The following is an 18,229-nucleotide window of genomic DNA, read 5'->3' on the forward strand; positions in this document are numbered from 1 at the left end:
AAGAAGCTCAACATGTTTATACGTTTCAGCAACTGTGTTAATTGTATTTTTAGTTTGGTTCTTGACTTTTTGTTGTGTCCGGTTGGTTTCTGACCGACTGTGTTGTAATTTGCTCAATCTTGGGGCCAAGGTGAGAGATTATTGTTGTAAGTCTTGAATGCCAACTTTGTTGGGGTGCTCGTTTAATTTGCTCAATCTATGCAATCCTGCATTCAAAAGTTATTAAATTCTTTTCTGTTGTTTTTTTTAAAAAAAAAAAGCACGGATGGCCCTACGTACAACCAAAAATGAGTGTGCATGTTAACGCCATGATTTTATTTAACATATTTAATTTTAGTATACTTGTTTTCTTTCAGCAATTATTTGAAGACCCAGCCCAAACCATTATAAACATCTATTAGTTCTGGTGGTTCATAATTGAACACCCAACTGCCCAAAGCAAGCTCTCACTCAAAGTAAATGAAAATTAATGAGAAAAAAGCATATGACAAGGATGTAATACATACAGAGTAATACTACATATAACTGTATCAGAGATCAACAGATGAATGATTGTGACATACACTAAGAAATATATATATATATATATATATATATATATATATATGTGTGTGTGTGTGTGTGTGTGTGTGTGTGCGCGCGCGCGCGCGTGTTTTATATCATTGATGTGAGGCTATTATCCAACAGTTGCGAATTACAAAAACTTGTCCAGCAAAAAAATATGTACTTATGGTGACACTGCTCATGCTAGTATATGAGAGTTCATATTTATAAAATTGGCGAGTAGAGCTAGTAGATTTAAAAAGTGATCCATCGATACATTGCTATAATTTCTTGGAGCCGCAGGTGCGTTTCAGTAATTTACTCTGTTATAGATACATGAATATACTTTATAGTAATTTTATCGGTGACTTGGTGAGAAAATTCACATGTATAAATGACACAATGGCAATGACAAGGACAGTTGGAAAAAAACAGTTACTCCCCACTCAACAGCAACATGCATTATGTGAATTGCTGTCCTACATAGCAAGCTAGCTAGATACTTCCCCTTTTAAAGTGAGAGAGATGTAGATGGCAGAAATAGGAGGGGGGGGGAATCCCTCGAGTATTTTTAGTATTTTTAGCACTTCTAGTATCAATTTGTGAAGGGGAAAAGGCCCCTTGAGTAGAGTATCAATTTGACGAAATTTGTGAAGGGGCTCCTGAAATAGTGACAGAGATTAGCCGCCGGTGATTCTTCAATTGCCATCTTATTCATGAGATCATAATATTCTTTTTTGATAACTTCATGAGAGACCATATTCGAAGCCAACTTCTATGATGCAGACTCAATTGGCTTTATTACCTTCCTAATCTTTAGAAATTTCCAAATAATAAAGTGAGTGTGTGTCTGGTTTTTATTTTTTATTTTTTATGTTGCATCGTTACGTAGCGTAGTTGTATACTTGTATTCTTTCATATTTTGGTTCTTTCTGAACCTTGTTATGCTTGTATGAGCCACACATAGCAAGGTGACCTAACAAGCAACAAATTGACATGGCTACCGCGCTGTTCCCAAATTTAAAGGCTATGATACGATGTTCCCAAGTATAAAGCCTCCCATTTCACCATGCACTACATACTCTAACATGTATGGGCGGAGCTAAGGACGTACCCCTGTTTGAATGCGTAAAGAGGAGAATATCAAAATTCATCACACAATGAAACGGCAGAAAATGCACAGTAACAAAAATATATACATAAATTCCAGTTATGGAATTTGGCACCCTTAAATTCCGGTTTGGAAGAGTTAACTCTTGCATGGAAGAATATTTAAACAAATCTCAACCATTCATTGCAACAATTGATGGTCTATACATGGACTATCTCACCCGGTCCACTAGGAGGATACGGATCCTTCTGCTAAATTTTGAGTTTTGATTCGTTTTTGTCAAAAACACAGGCCATTCCGACAGTAGTTCACCTGAATATACAGGTGTCATGTGCGAAAATGGTCTCAACTGTTCTAAAATTGATGGATCAAACCAGATATTGGATGCAGAGTGTGCACTAGAAAACCATTTAAATTAATAGTACATTAAAAAGTGTTCATTGTGCAAAGCAGAATCACCATCACCAACTTTAAATGGATTCTGATTAGATAAAACAAGAAAAAGGACCATATAAAGTATATCCATAACAGCAATAATTGAAAGCAACTTGAGGAAAGAAAAGCCAAGAGGCCATTGCCCGACGACATCAGAGATGCACTTATGTTCTAGGAGAAAAGAGGTAAATAGATCAATGATCAATCCATCCTCAAAGGTGTTAATCTAACTATTCTAACAATACTGACCTTCGTCGATTTAAAAAAAAAACTTGAGGATATCAAGGAATAGACAAAATCGCTTGCACGTGTCTACTATTTGCGGGTCAAATGATGTCTATACATGCTACTACATTGGTTTAATTGGTGGCAAATGGTTATACTTATGGTCATGGCAATCTTATTATCAACTATCAATCTCCTATTTTGGTAGAGTAACTATCGTGTAAAATTTGAACACGTGAATAGGAGTGTCAATATTGATCCAAAAGCTACAATATAAGGGTGTGTACGGTATGCATGTCCTTTAATCACCTTGAATTCCTAACATTTTGTATAAAAATTCATTACGTTTTCTATGAAACTAGTAACATTTGTATAGAGATTATGACATCTTCATCATTAATGGCAAAGAGAAATTAGGATGGAGAGAAGGCAAGGAGGTCATCAATGGAGAATTGACTATAGTCAATCACAGAGCTCAGGAGGAAAAACAACCGTTATTCATGCTCTACGTGTCGTGGATAACCTTCCTGAAGATGCAAGCCATGATTGGTTAAGAAGAATGTTTACGATTATGGGGTGGTGAAAGAGGTGTTCATTATACTCCTACCAGTTAAAAGGAGCAGAGCTAGTGGTAATAAATTAGGCCTTGTTCGTTATGACTGCCATGTTTCTGCTGATATAGCTATTCTCAGACATGGGCTAAAAAGGAGGGAGATAAGACACTATTTGTTATGGTTGCCAGCTTTGGACAGGAAGAAAAATACAAGAGGCAGCAGAGAAACACAACGAATCAAGTAAAGCGTGCCACATCATTTTTTTAATTTTATAATTCAAGTGTCCGAGCCAGCTTACGCACACCTCGACTAATCTTGGGGACCAATCTCACCGCCCACTTACGGGGATCCCAATCGAAGGCAAAGCAAAACTCTATATGGAGTGGCCCCAAAGGAGTTGATAGCGCCTGAAAGGTTTTGAACCTAAGACCTTAGGAGGAAGCAAACCCCAAATTCCTAGGCCTTAACCACTAGGCCAACCCCTTCGGGCCGGTTAATAAGCATGCCACATCATGAAGGGGCTAGTAAAGATGGAGCTAGAAGTTTTGGAGAGCAGAGAGACAACTCTGGTACGAGGGGCAAATCCTATATGCAGGCATTAACTGAAGGTGTCGATTATCCTCAGGAGAATTGATAGGAATCTGCATACTTCAAAATGCCGACAAATATGATGCCTGGCTATACAAAAGTGCAGTAGCCAAACCACACAATAAGCTTACCATGGAGGAACTTAAAGAAGAGTTGGTATTAGAGGGGTTATCAAACATGGACTTCAGAAGTATTGGGGTGGGGAGGCAGCCATCCTTGAATGCGAAGATGGTTAGAGATTGGAGACAAAACGTAACAATAAAGTCAACTTGGATGCAAAGATGGTTTAGCCAAATAAAACCACGGGATGGGGAGGCAGCCAGCCAGCCTCGAGAGGTTCACTTGGATACAGTGTCTGGAACTTGTCCACTTTCAGAAAATTAGTCAATTTGAGGTCAATTGATTAATGTAGATGAAGATACTCTTAAGCTCTATTGTGTCCGACTCCCAAAAGAATTGAAGAATGAATTCAGACGGAAAGTTCAAAGTAAAAATTGAGGAAATCTTAGAAGCAGGGGTACATCCACAATGCCCAATTATCTCCTCCAAAAACTAGTACATGAGCCTAGGCAACCTCTTCATTCATTGCCAATTGGTTTTGAGTTGGATGCTCTAATAGAATTCATAAACGTAAAGCCTAGATTCCTAGGAAACGATCAAATTAATGAGTATATCCTAGATTCCTATGTAGCACGGATACATAGATGGACACGGCTGGAGCCATGGACACAGTTATAGAACATCATAAATTCCATAATTCTACAAAAACGGGGACACGGGCACGGAAGGGGCGACACGGCAATGTTTTTTATATTTGTTAGTTATGCAAACATAAATTGTAATCACTGAATATTTGGATTATGGTTTCCCCAAGAAAGCTTTTGAAAATCATAAACATCACATGGCACCCGCCAACATGTCCTTGGCTATAATTTAATAGCGTGTCCTATACATGTCCCCGCGTGCCTCCATAGTGTCTAACAAGGATAGGGTGACCTCCAGGAGTGTCGTAGGTGCTTCATAGAGTATATCTATCTAGTGAAGGCCGATAAAAGGTGCAAAGGCACTTTAAAACTTTGTCAGGCTTATTATGCTCAAATTCGTGTAGAGAAAAACAAAATTGTATGAGCACCTAATGCGCAGTCAAATCTTTCAAATTCAGGTTTTATATGCCCAAAACATGTTAGAAGGAATGGAGCTGCATAGACAGTTAGGTTCTTCACTTTTTGATAATGCCTATTTTGCACGAGTAATCAATTTTACATGTTATCCTTTTCCTTCAGTCCTAATTTGTTATTTTCTCACCTAAGAGAAATGCTTCAAATAAAAACAGGTAAACCAGTTTCTTCATCAAACCCTTCTATTTGATGATGGCCAAGCATTCCAAACCTTGGGGCCACTGGAGGTTTGCCCAGTCATTAACTTAAGCGCCCCGGAATTAGTGGAGGTGCGGCAAGCTGGCCCGAACATCTGGTTATAAAAAAAATAGCCATTCTATTTTAGGATACACAAGCGTTCTCTCTATACAATTTGCAAAAATCGATAATATTAGTTTACAATGGCCTAAGTAACCCCAAATTCACTCCAAGTGCTTCTCTATAAGGGTGTCACTGTCAATGCAACCTGCCAAATTATGTAATATAGGGAAAACCAAGACAATCGTCGACGAGCAGCAACCTGGATGATAGTTAGAAGGGGTGCAACGTAGAGTGGTAAGAAAACATGCTAAAGCCCAATCTGGGCCACCAACAATAGATCAGTTCAAATAGTAGAAAATGCAAATTGAATGTAAACCACAGTGCCCCATGAGATTGGTAGAACATTTAGTCAATCTCAAGCTGAATTCCAAACAATAACTGGTCATGAAACAAACAGCATACATATGCAAGATATAAAATCCCACATCCCCAAAACAGTGCAATTGGATCTCTAATTACATATTACTCACGCCCCTAGCACCGGAAACAACATCACACCATGAATATTGGCTAAGATTTCTAGAAAATATGTCATTCGTTTGGTGAGGAACGACAATGATTATTGGAAATTGGAGCGGCCAGAAACGAAGCATCAATTTTTCAAAGCAACAGAAAGAAAAGCAACAAATCCAACAAAATCAGCCCATTCTTTCAACAGTTAGTACCCATGTTTGATACAAAACAAGTTGTCATCACAGACAATTTTTCACCAATGTGAACAGGGCAGGCAATTCAAGTATTGATCATATATTCCATACTCTTATTCCAAATTATCACTAGTTAGTAGTTTCCTTTTAATTACCTCAAAGAAAAGAATCCTTCAATTTTGTAGCACCTTCCAAACAAAAAGCTCCCATATCATTGACTAACCCAAATCAACCAAAATCCCCCCAATTAAGAAGCTTCAATTTTCGCCTCCTCCGACCCTGAAGCAGATTCTTTATCCTTCTCTTTCTCCAATTCCCTAACAGCCTCCTCCGACCCTGAAGCAGATTCTTTATCCTTCTCTTTCTCCAATTCCCTAATAGCCTCCTCCTCGGCGGCCTTCTCAGCCCTGAGGATCGGGGCGTAGTAGTCCGAATGGGCCTCCATACACTTCTTGAGAGCTCCGGTGATGTCGGCGCACTTGTCGATGATGTCCTCGCCGTCCTTCTCAGCCTCCTCGATGCACTTCTCCCAAGAGGTGAAGCTGTCCCTGCACCCGCCGCCCTTCATGAACAGGCAAAACCCACATTCACCTTCTTCTTCTTCTTCCCCTCCCCCTTCCTCTTCGTTGACAGTACTACTATCTTGGTCTTTTTCTGTTGATTTTGACGAGTCGTCTATTGGAGGGGGATCTGAGGCGGCTTCTTCTTCTTGTTGTACGACTGGGTTTTGTGCGTCTTCTAGGGTTTTCAATGATTCGGGGTTTTGTTGGTTTTGGGGTAATTGGTTTGGTGAAGAATCCATGGTTGTGGTGGCTCTGTCGCTAGGGTTTGGTGGAGGTGTGGAAAGAAGGTTTCCCATGGTCGGCTATTGTTAAACCCTTTCTCCTTAAACCCCTCCCTCTCTCTCTCTAAAAAAAATACTTTTTTTTTATCTGAATTTTGCTGCTTTCTTTTTTTGGCCATTTTTCCCCTGGACTGGACTGGGTCAATGTCTCAGACTCTCAATGAACTTGGTGAACACGACTCTCAGACAAAAGCTTTAACTCAAGATTTGATAGACAGGGTGTTTAGACAAATAAGTTAAAGTGGCTTATTTTTTATTTTTATTTAAATTTTTTTCGTATCACTTGGCTTATTTTCATTTTTTTGGAAATTATTACATCCTCATGACGAGAGGAATTTAAAAAGTATAAAATTTTGATCGAAATCCAATACTTTTTTAATAAAGACGAAAAAAGTGGCTTATTGATTTTTTTGTCTTCATGTGGCTTTATTTTGCTCATTTTTGGCGGGAAAGCCAGTGGCTTTTTTAAAAGAACAACCCCTGATTCATCACTTAAAATTCCATGTATTAGTTGAATTTTTTTTTTCAATCCATGTATTAATTGACAAGATGATAAGAAGTTAAGGTGGCATTTTCGCTAAGCGAAAATTATGGGATACTATTTGTAATACTTTGTGTCAAGTTATTTCTGCTAAAGGTAAAAAGTTATAGGAAAATTGAATAAATGCAAAAAGTTGTAGTTTAGTTGAAATAAGTTTGCTAAAAAGCAAGAAATTCTATACAAATAATATAGTGGAAACGCCCCTACATAATGAGTTATTAAATTGGGTGGGATAATCATATTTCATCATACTTCATATTGGTGTGACAGATGAAAGAGTGTACATATGGTGTACATTGATGTGTGGGGCCTACTATGGATTCTACACGAATGATACGATCTGTTGACAAATTTTAAAATATTTTTTTGAGTGCCCTTGCAAAAAATCAGCTCAATTTGAATATGTGTAAGTACTTGATCCAATCTTCTAACTTTTCATTGTATAATTTCTGAATGAAAAATTAGAAGATCGGATCAAGTACTTACACATATTCAATTGAGCTGATTTATTACAAGACCACTAGAAAAATTATTTTAAAATTTATTAACGGACCAGATCATTTGTGTGGGACCTATAGTGGGCCCCACACAATGATGTACACCCTTTCATTAGTACAATAGCAGGACTCATAGTTTTATTGGTGGGTCGTTCAATTCATAAATTTGTTGTAGCATTAGTTAGTGAAATTTGGCGTGACATAAGTTTTATTTGTGTGTCGATAGTGAATTTTAGGGTAGCAATATCAAATAAGAGGTGCTAAGAGCATCCGTATCAGACGCTTTGGTGGGTCATTCAATTCATAAATTTGTTGTGGCATTAGTTAGCGAAATTTGGCGTGACATAAGTTTTATTTGTGTGTCGATAGTGAATTTCAGGGTAGCAATATCAAATAAGAGGTGCTAAGAGCATCCGTATCAGACGCTTTAAATTTCAGATCAAATTACACATTAAAAAGCCACTTTATTACTTTAGATAGTTACTTCTAAAATGTCTACTGCATCAGACTCTCAACTCTATCTTAAAGTCTATTAAGTATATTATTTCTCATTTCTTCTAACATAATATTGAAATGTCAATTTTTCTTATATTATTTTACAAATGTCATAGTTTATAGCGGCTATATTTTTTTAACGGCTATATTTTTTCAATAGTTATATTCCAACGGCTCTATTGTGACTACTATACTCATATTTTTCAATTTAAATGTTATTTTTCAGATTTTTCGATTGTTATTTTTCTAACTGGATCTAGTCGAATGCGTCATATTTGTAATGGCTATACTTCAACAGTCATAACAACTATATTTCAATGGTCATATTTTCGTAACGGCTATATTATAACGGCGTAACGGGTATATTACAATGGTCATATTTGAATAAGGAGATTCATTCTGAAACTACTGAGCTTAAGGAATTCCTTAAACGTCGTCATCGCATCAATGATCGGGGATTTATTCTCAACTCCAATCGAACCTTATTGAGCACTTATGAAAACCATAAATTGTCGCATTCAAAAAAATGGAAATCATTAATTGTAAATTTACGACAAGTGAACTTTTAATAAAAGAATGAGCTCCAGCTTAGCCTTGGAAGTTAAGTTGGAACAGAGAAGCTAGAGGGTTTTGTTCTTTGTTGAAATAATATTACAATACTCATTTTTCTTACCGACGCACTGTAGCAAATACTAAATTGACCGAGCCAATGACCGGGCTGATGCCATGCAATTTTTCACTTTTGGCTCGTTAAAACAGCCAAAAGAGCCACGGTGATACAGATGTTCTCTAAGAGCAACTCCAACTAAATTCTTCAAACTTATTTTCTTGCTTAATATGAAGATTAATATGAAATGTACCTCAAACTCACTCTTCACTCTTCAGTCAACTCTATCAAATTTGAAAACTTCGTCTCACTCTTCAAAAAAGAAAGATTGAGGCCAGTTCCACTAATTCTTTTTTTTTTTTTAACTTTTGGAAAAAGTGTACGTTTTGTCTTTATTCAATTTTTTTTTTTTGGCATTTGTTAATTTTGCGAGTCCACGCCGTTAAAAGCCCAAACCGGGATCCCCAAGAGATGGAAACTGGTGGGTGAAGCAGTGGTGACCGGACAGAGATGAAAACAATGGACGGAAACTGACAGTAGAAGAGGAGACGAAAGGGAAGAGACTCGGATCAAGAAAAGGGGATAAAATAGGAGAGAGGAAGAAGGTAGAGGGGGAGGTTGAGAGAAGCGCCCGGGGGAGGAGGAAGAGGCCGTCTTCCCCCCCCCCACCCAAGCGGAAATCGCCGGTGACTTTTGGAGTTCTAGAGAGAGGTCAGAGCGCGAGAGAGAGAGAGAGCCCGTTCTTGTCGGTTTGTGTATCAGAACCTGACCATGAAAATGAAAAGATAGTATGACACTTTCCAGTGCCAGCATTGTCTTAAACTCAAGACATGAAGCATTTGCAGGTAGCAGACTATATAGTGCTGTATATCCTCTTACGTTTCCCGGTGATTCGGTCGTATATCAGCTCATGTCGGATCATATCGGGCCGATACATGGGTAAATAAAGGTATCGGAGGTTCAAAATCCCGTAACATAATAGCCGACATGATACCGGCATCCGTTGACAAAACAGCCGTAGGAATGCATAAAGATAGGGATCCATAATTCCATATAGATCTTGATTCACTATTTCGGGTTCTTTCTCGATAACGGCCTTCATCTAAAACCATGCTATGCTGTGAACTAGGACTTGATAATGCTTTCTCTCCTGTGTTTTCATCATTTATGCTTTGTCAATGCATCCAACTTAATTGTCGTCCTTTTTCCCCATTGTTTTCGACACTAAAAACTTGAAACAGCATCTAACACAAGAAATTTTGGATCCGTGGTGGGCTTAGAACTTCTAAACTGCTGGTATCACGCAATCAGAACATTAGATACATTTCACAGTTCGTAAATGTACATACAAAGTATATTTGGCAAAGTGCACGGCTTGATAGAGTTTACAAAAATGTTATTCGAAATTTTCTACCCCTTCCGTCATTGTTCCAGACTAAGAATTCCGGAGCACTGATCACTCGAGCAAACAAAAAAAAGAATCTGTTAAAAAAAAGTGAGAGTTAATCTGAAGCTTTCAAAATTCTCATTTCATTCATCTTTGCCTCCATCTTCATCATAGTTAAAAGGTAGCGGTACAGTTTTGAACGCACGGTATTTGCCCACATTATTCAGATGTTCATTCTCCAACCTAATCAATCAGCAAAGAAAAATTGTTGGCTTAGATGCAATATAATACAAGATCAATCACGAAATCTAGTACCCAATTCTTGACTGATTGAAATCACAAAATGCAGATCTTTGATTGCATCATGAACCAACCTGAAGAAATTCCAAATTCCACGACGAATGATCTCTAGAACTGCAACAAGTGCGGTTAGAGTTTGTATATGTAAGAATGGAACGCTGAAGTTTAGCACCGTTTGCATCCAAACTAACCTCAGCAACATGTTCAAAACCTGCATTCAGGAAGTCTTTCAGAAGAATAGTTTTTAGACTATGATTTATGGAACTAGTTTCCCGGAAAATCCAAACATTCTTTTTGATGTTGCGATCACACAAAACACATTAAATTTGGGACTCAGTAGCTAAGTACATGGATGAGCCAAGATCACAAAGAGCATAACCGTGGGTAGGGAATAGATACTACAATGGACTCCAAGGCAACCAACCTCTCGTTTGGAAGAATTGAAACACATCGAAATGATACCAGCCTTGGCAGAAAGGTTCCGAAGCTTGATGTCAAGTTTTTGGGAAACATCAAAAAGATGCTGAGGGTTTTTTTATGGCAAAATTGTTTCCGCTGAGCGTTATACAAAATTAATGCCGAATTTGCCACCAAACAATATGATGCAAGACAAAAGCTTACTCACCATGGCAGCAAAGTATACGCTTTTATGTGGGACAAGAAGCTTGTCTCTCAACCATCGGTTCTTTGAATTCTTTTGGAAAAGCCCCCAGTCTACGACAAGGTCCCAGTAGGTACCGAAGATTACTGCAATAACTGAGGCAATCCAAGCTAACAGGTTCCAGCGACTTCCTCTGTTGAGAGTGTAAGCAGTTCTCATACAAACAGCTACTATTGCTGACAAGTATTTCAGCCCATTGAATCCTTGCCTTGGAACTCTCTCTTTGTATAGGCGTCGGAGGCACTGGGAGAAGAAACCAAGTTTAATTAATGGTGTTTGGTATTGTTTTCATTCTCTGAGTAGTGCAGGAAACTTCTTTGGCGAACTATTTTGGGAACATTTCGAATGGATGTTTTCAAAGTCTTCAATAACTGTTATTGCACTTTAGTGTATTTGGTTTCTGAAAACATGATAATAAATACGAATTGTTGTAATCTTTTCATTGTTTTTGTTTCTGAAAGCACAAGAAACCAACACAATACATGTTTGGAAGAACTACAAGCAAGTACTAAGGGGAGTAACCTGGAGGAGGCGAATCCAGTACGGAACTGCAGCAACAATGAAAAAGAAGGCCTTGTAAACATCATTGTCTTGGCAAGTATTAAGTCTTTTCTTGTAGTCTCCCCATCCATAGTAGCAAATGTAAAACTCTAGACTCCTTAATGCTTGCACCTACAACAACAATATGATCAACTTGTATGTCCCGGACAAAACAGGAACTAATTGAAAACTAAGCATAGCAATAAATTCTCAACTCACCTGGCTTGTTAGTTGATCTGCTAGAAAAAAATCAGGAAGTGTCACCTACAAAAGACAAAATGTTATTCGAATTTCATGAACCTTTTGTTACCAGGTAAATAAGAAGTACGCACATGCCTATTGGTATTTATGTTTTTTATTCCCAAATAAATAGAAACCATATTTTTACATGACACTACATGCACGCAATAAATTCTGTGTTCCACGTGTAACCAATGTGATTGCGTCCTATTTTTAATCAAAATGACTTCGCCCCTCATATCTCACCATCATCCAAGTCTTTACCTTGTAGAGTGGGGCGCATAAACAGTGAAACAAACAACCGAGCAAGAAGAATCGACTTGATCGATAAATGATATTCAACGGGCAAAGCAATATGACAAGAAGTAGCTGCAAAGAAAGAAACCATTATAGATTTTAAGCAGTCTTAATTCAGAAATGAGCAGTCTTAATTCAGAAGTGAGCATAAATAAAGAGGCAGGTTGACTTAGATCATGAAGAACTTACCACTAAAAGCCCCAGAGGTACAAGCTCAGTGATTGCTTTGTAATCCTGAGTTTTAGGGTCCATTTCCATGTCAAGGTTCGCGAGACCAGCTGCTGTTGATAGCACTGCAACACAACAGCTTAGGAGGAGAACTTCTCGGTACCCCAATTCAGTTCCCTCCTTGAAACCGAATATAAATGGGTAATTGACTCTGTACCTCCTCCAGAAGTATATATTTGCCGCGTACATAACCATGTGGAGAGTAATGTATCCAAACAAGCTGCAAAAGAAGTAAACTTTTCATGTCAAACAAGTGGTCCTAACTGCTGAGATTACCTAAGAAAGTGAAATTTCAGGGATATTACACACAAGGCAAAGTTACCTTTTAGTATGTCAAACCTTTTCTTTGGCAAACAAATTGCAATTTTCATGTCTAAAATCCCTAATGCTCTTTTCGAACATCAATTCTTGAAATTATTATGTCTTAGAGTAAAAATTGAAGTCTGTCTAAAATTGCTGTGTTATTCGCTTTTAAGTTGTTGAGTCGGGTTGGAGGAAGTGCAGAAATAGATATACTTAAGGTTAAGAGGGAGAAACAAAAGCACAACTTAATGCAAACCTCATTGGGGGAGTTCAAAATTACCTATAAAGGGGCAACATATTTCTCATGTATTGATCCCGACCTGTGTGATTTAGGAGATCGCGTGCACGCATAATCAGAACAAGGGCAAGTAAGAGGGCCACTGTGCAGCCAAACAAGAAACCTGAAATTTTTACAGTCAAGAGATTTAAGATTTGTTAAGACCAACATATTAAGTGATTCAAATGTTATATGATGAAGTAGTTTTGCTTAATAAACCATGTAACTATAAGCATGTTTAAGGTAGTGTGCTAGATATCTTACCCAAAGAAAATGTTACCCTGTGCCTTTCTTTCTTTACTCTAGGCCTTAAGCTGCTCATCCCTTTTCTGCGGTTTGAGTTTGAAAAATGCTTGATGAATGTGGCTTCAACCCTGTCCATAAGCTTTGTAACCTGAAAAAAATGGTCGAATTTAATCATCAAACTTGGCAGTTGTTTTTCTCGTTTAAGTGATAAGCTGTGACATTTTTAGTTATGATAGCTTGTTAAACCACGAAAGTCAAATAACATTTGTGTCTGTGTTATTCGCGCGATTACCCCATCAGAGCTGTCAAGGAAGGATTTCTCCACCATCTTCAAGTAAGCTTTTGATGCTTTTCTCGAAGTAATCTGAAACAATTAAATACAGAAACATTATAAGCAAAATAACCAAAATATTCTGTCTCACTTCGATTTTCAGTTATAACAATGATCGAAAGAAGGTTATTTTCTTAATTTCTCTAGCTCACTCTTTTATGCTTGATCAACAGGTACTTCGCCTTGATCATGTCAACGTACTGATTTGAAAATTCTTTAGATGAAAAGGTTTGAGGAGTTCGTCTTGAATTCAAACCATATACTATGTTTTTATCTCATCTCATCCACCTGATGCTTTTATGTATACCCGGTTCTATATCTGGCGTTCTTTCATACAAGGGGTATTTGGATGCTCGCTCTTCTTATAAGACTTACGGGTACAAAATCGGATCATGTGTTAAATCCTTTGTAGTGAGATCCCTATACAGATCAACATCCATACGTACAACAGGGTTTTAAGCTAAAACACAAATTCACGCGATCTTATGTGATTACCTTCCATTTTCTATATATTCTGTTTTTTCGGTTCCTTATGATTAGAACTCTTAACAGTTGAGAGAGGAATGTACCTTATCATATTTCTTCATGATTTTTGAGAACGCGAGTATATTCAAGAAGCTGTCCAGTCATACACAAACGGATCAAATACCGCTCTATTAAAAAAACTAATCAGACATTTTTTCTTGACTAAACAGCGAATTCTCTCTGTTACCTGAAATTCTTAAGAAGGAGAAGCTTGTGATAAAACTCAACGAAAGCGCGCTTGAGTTGTTCTTCGACTTTCTTGAGATTATCCCTGTTGAACTTAATTTCTTCCTGCCTGGGAATACTGAGGAATCCTTTTATGGTGGAACGAGGAGTCTCAGCGGTGTTGTTCATTTTCACACGGTTGAGTATTTCCAGTGGAGCCGGTCTGATTGCCCTTATGTTATTCGGTATCTCCTGTTTGGCCATCTGAATCAATGTTTTTGATTCTTTTTCACTTTTATCGTCACTTGAGTCATCCGACGGGCCCTGGCTGCTAGGCCCATCTTCATCTATTGCAACCATGGGAGCTTTTCCTGCACATTATGTATGAATAGGAGATCAAAATTCTTGACCCTCTATCTGTGAATACATTTCTGCAAAATCTCATGCCTTTGAGAATCTGGCGTCGGTCATACAGGATGTTTTTGAAAATTCTTGACCCTCCATCTCCGAATACATTTCTGCAAAATCTCATGCCTTGAGAATTTGGCATCGTTCATACACGATGATTTTTAAGAACACATTATGAAGTTTTCCAAAACCTTACTGAAACACGTATGTATGCGCGAGCCACACCCAAAATGCGTCTAGTTTATATTGAACAAAATTATGGAAAATCTTTCCTCATGTTTCGTTCTTTTATACGAAAACATAGTTTACAAGTACCTCTAGCTCCGCGTGGAGTGGAAGCAGACAATGCAGCAGCAGAAGCAGCAACTCCAGAGGCCAGACTCCTCATCTCGGCCTCGCGATCGAAAAACCACCCCTCCTGATCCGGACGCTCCACCTTCACCCTGAAAGCAATCAAGGCATCCATCTGCTTGTCCAGCACAGCCGCTTCCTCCATCACCTCTCCAACTTTAGACTTGTAGAAATCAAGGACCTTGTTGAACTCGTCATCCAGCCTCTTGAAGTAGACCAGCTCGTACTCTCCCCCCTCGTCCGCCGCCATGAGAAACATGGTCTCGAACCTGCCCCCTTGGCTGCTGCTGGAATTCACCAGAATGACTTGGTTTTCGACGTCGGACGCGCGCGGCGGGCTCAGGGGGGTGTAGCTTCTTCTTGTCAGGCCACTGAAAGCCCTGTACAGCGTTTGCCTTCGGCCCAATCTAGGCGGGACTGTTTGTAGTCCGGTTCTCTGCTTGAATCTTTGGATTTCTTTCAAGAGGGTTTTCAGGTAATCGTAGTCCATGTATGCTTCTTTCCATTCCGGCACCATTTGTGATACAAATTCCTTACCAAACTTCATGTTTTTGGTAAGGAGTTCAGTTCAGTGGTCTAATAACAGTTAGGAGACTAATGTGATTGGTGAGGGAATGGTTTAAGGAATTTATAGAAGAGGCACCTGGTATATATGGAGTAGGTTTTTTTATTGCTTGGGTTTGATACAATGATGAGATATATAAATGCAGAAAGGATATCTTAAAAAAAATAACTCAACTCTGACCATTCATGCGGAAGCAAGCTCGGAAGGCTCACAAATGAAATGACCTATATTTAACACACAAGATAGAGAGGGGGGAGGAGGGTTGTTTTTTTTTTTGAATCATTCTACAACCACAAATTCTTACACAAACATTTGTACAAACACAATTACATTTACATTGGAGTCCACACATATTACGCATCTAGTGTACGTGGGACTCACCAAAATGGGTGAGTGTGTAATAAAATGTTTTGGTGTGTGTTTGTGGTTGTATAGTACTAATTGTTTTTTGTTTGGATATTTGGAGTAAAGATGGAGCCAATGGGCGTCTAGTAGGGGCGGCCGCCACCATAAGAATTTTGGAAAATGCAATTATTATATGTTAAAAAAATTATCCCCAATTTATATAGACTCGGCACCGCTAGATTTTTTTTCCTTATTTTTTGCTATATACTAGTCCTAAATCCTCTTCTTTTTTTCAAGAAAGGAGACTCAAAATAGTATTCTAAACTAAATTAATCTTTTTCGTCCCCTGTGTGCAAATGGCAAACATTATTTATTATAATTTTTATTATGTTATTTTATTTTTTCCTAGAGTCAAAGAATATTCATATTGCAGTTGCATCTTCTTATTTTTTAGTATACATTCAGTCATTGTTAGGATAAAATCTTGGCTTCGTCCCTCATGAACAGATGGCGGCCTTGGTAACATAATCTTTCAAAATGAGAGACATGAACAGATGGCGGGCCTTAGTAAAGAGGGACAAAGATAGATGGCGACTTTCAATCTTTGCACTGGCCTTATGCTTTTAATTCTCGCTCTCAGAAATTTTATTAGTTCGAGACGTGATTTATAAACGCTTACGCTCGAGCTTCCGCTCCCGCACGCGGATTATAAGACAGCGGCGGGCGCGGCTTGTTTTTGATTGAGATACTTTTATTACTCCATGACAAAAGTACTTAAGAGATTTGGGGGCAGGTCATTAAAGCGCAGGGTTTGAAATAATCTATTCCATCCAGGCATGTACAATGATGATACAACTAGCAAAGGACCCTTTCCGAGGGAATGAAAGGCGTCATTGTTTGACATTTCCAGGCCATCCCCAGCCAGCCACATCACGAAGGAAAGAAAAAGTAGTCCATTTGGCTTTTTCTCCAATTTGTGTTCTGGGGGGACCTTTTTCTCCTGTGCATGGAGCTCAACCCAATTGACCAATTTGTCTCTCCTAGAAGAAGTAGTTGAGACTTTTTCCCAAATTCGTCCTTTTCTCCCTTTGTATGAGCTCCATCCAATTGACCATTTAGTCGCCTCTTCCACGGGGTTGATCGATACTCCTCGCAAACTCCCAAGTCCCTTCTATCGTTAGACTGAGTGCTAACCTCCCTTGAGGTACGGTTTTTGAGAAATAGTGTACATCACCACGCTCCCAATTTTTTAGTTTATAACGTCCGCCTCCCTAACAAGCGGCGGTTCCACTAAGATTTTTAGGGGGTTCAAGTGACCCCGAGTATGAAAATTTGTATATTTTTGTCTGTAGTGTTCAAATTTGTACAGAAATTTGTGCAGCCACCTCCGTCCCTAGCTAAACATTAGATTGAAGGACAAATTTGGAGATTGTACAGTTTTTTTTAGTGGATTTTACTCCCCATCGTTTTGTATTATTTTGGAGACTTGTAATCATTTGGAGACATTTTTTTATTATTTTAGAAAACGTGGAAATATGGGTCGTCAAACAAAAAAAAAATGACAATTGAAAACACCCCAAAATTACATGGATTTGGAGTTTAGATTCCAAACCGGTATTTAGTGCCGTAAAAAAACTAGCTAAAAGGTTAATATTTGAACTATTAAAAACAAGTGATCTTCCTAGCTATTCTTTACCCTCTCCCGATTTATTTTTTCTTGGATCATTCTATCGATAGTCCACTAGATTGTCAATAAGCCACGAAAAGGACAAAATAACACAGACTCTAATGCACTTTTGACACTTTTTTGATATACTTTCACGAGGGCTTCCGCAACCCCCCCCCCCCCCCCCCCAGGCCCCACACCCCATTTCCCATATTACCCCCTCCCCTCCCTCCGTTTCTCCTGCTCCTCCCTCCTCCCATTTACTTTTTGTTTTCCTCCCTTCTTCTCCTGCTTTCCCCCTCCCCCCACTTACTTTTCTTTTCTCTTTCTTTTTCCCTCTTTATTTTCTTTTTGTTTCTTTTCGGCTGGATTTTTTTTTTCGTTTTTTTTCTCTTTATTTCCTTTTATTTCCTTCCACTTTGAATCTTTTTTTTTATTTTTCAATTATTTTCTTTATTTGTTTCTTTTTCCATTTACCTCCCTTCTTATTTTTTTTGGGTTAACTCAAATTCTATTTTCAATTAAGATTACAATTAGTGTTCGGGAATTAATTACGAAATGTATTTTGCAAACGATATACTAATCCAAAATACAAATGTTATATTTAGGATTATTTTTTTTTAACTATAGTACAATTTAATAAATTTGTTAACCATTATTTAGCATAAATCCTCTTAACTGATTCAGTAGTATATTGCTTCAAATCACGTCTCTACTCCATAGGATTGCAAATGGCTGGTTTCTATTTTTTTTATAACTAAAACGGAAACGTTTTAGAGGCTTCGTAGGGGCTACTGTGCCAATGAGGGCAGTTGAGCCCTCGGGTCCC

General features: G+C 38.3%; 2 protein-coding genes across 2 annotated transcripts; both read right to left on the reverse strand.

Moving 5' to 3' along the window:
• Positions 1-5,562: 5,562 nt before the first annotated feature.
• Positions 5,563-6,554, reverse strand: LOC131311688 (uncharacterized). The gene has a single exon (XM_058339230.1). The coding sequence runs from the start codon at positions 6,438-6,440 to the stop codon at positions 5,829-5,831; it is 612 nt and encodes a 203-aa protein (XP_058195213.1). The 5' UTR covers positions 6,441-6,554; the 3' UTR covers positions 5,563-5,828.
• Positions 6,555-9,862: 3,308 nt separating this feature from the next.
• LOC131311607 (phosphate transporter PHO1 homolog 3-like) lies at positions 9,863-15,479 on the reverse strand. Its single transcript, XM_058339107.1, has 13 exons — positions 14,789-15,479; positions 14,088-14,436; positions 13,945-13,993; positions 13,337-13,408; positions 13,063-13,192; positions 12,802-12,922; positions 12,180-12,438; positions 11,958-12,062; positions 11,673-11,717; positions 11,436-11,585; positions 10,878-11,156; positions 10,327-10,463; positions 9,863-10,195 (listed from the first exon to the last, which is right to left on the reverse strand). The coding sequence occupies exons 1-13, from the start codon at positions 15,369-15,371 to the stop codon at positions 10,096-10,098; spliced, it is 2,379 nt and encodes a 792-aa protein (XP_058195090.1). The 5' UTR covers positions 15,372-15,479; the 3' UTR covers positions 9,863-10,095.
• Between the last annotated feature and the right edge of the window lie 2,750 nt (positions 15,480-18,229).

The sequence above is a fragment of the Rhododendron vialii genome, chromosome 12a, assembly GCF_030253575.1.
Source record: "Rhododendron vialii isolate Sample 1 chromosome 12a, ASM3025357v1".
Classification (NCBI taxonomy): Eukaryota; Viridiplantae; Streptophyta; class Magnoliopsida; order Ericales; family Ericaceae; genus Rhododendron; species Rhododendron vialii.

Excerpts from the sequence above, each read along its gene's own strand:
- LOC131311688 (XM_058339230.1), bottom strand. The coding sequence starts at position 6,440 with ATGGGAAACCTTCTTTCCACACCTCCACCAAACCCTAGCGACAGAGCC.
- LOC131311607 (XM_058339107.1), bottom strand. The coding sequence starts at position 15,371 with ATGAAGTTTGGTAAGGAATTTGTATCACAAATGGTGCCGGAATGGAAA. Across the intron at positions 12,439-12,801 it reads AATATGTTGCCCCTTTATAG|CTTGTTTGGATACATTACTC; the intron begins GTAATTTTGAAC and ends CTTCTTTTGCAG. Across the intron at positions 10,464-10,877 it reads GCGTATACTTTGCTGCCATG|GTTTTGAACATGTTGCTGAG; the intron begins GTGAGTAAGCTT and ends TCCTGAATGCAG.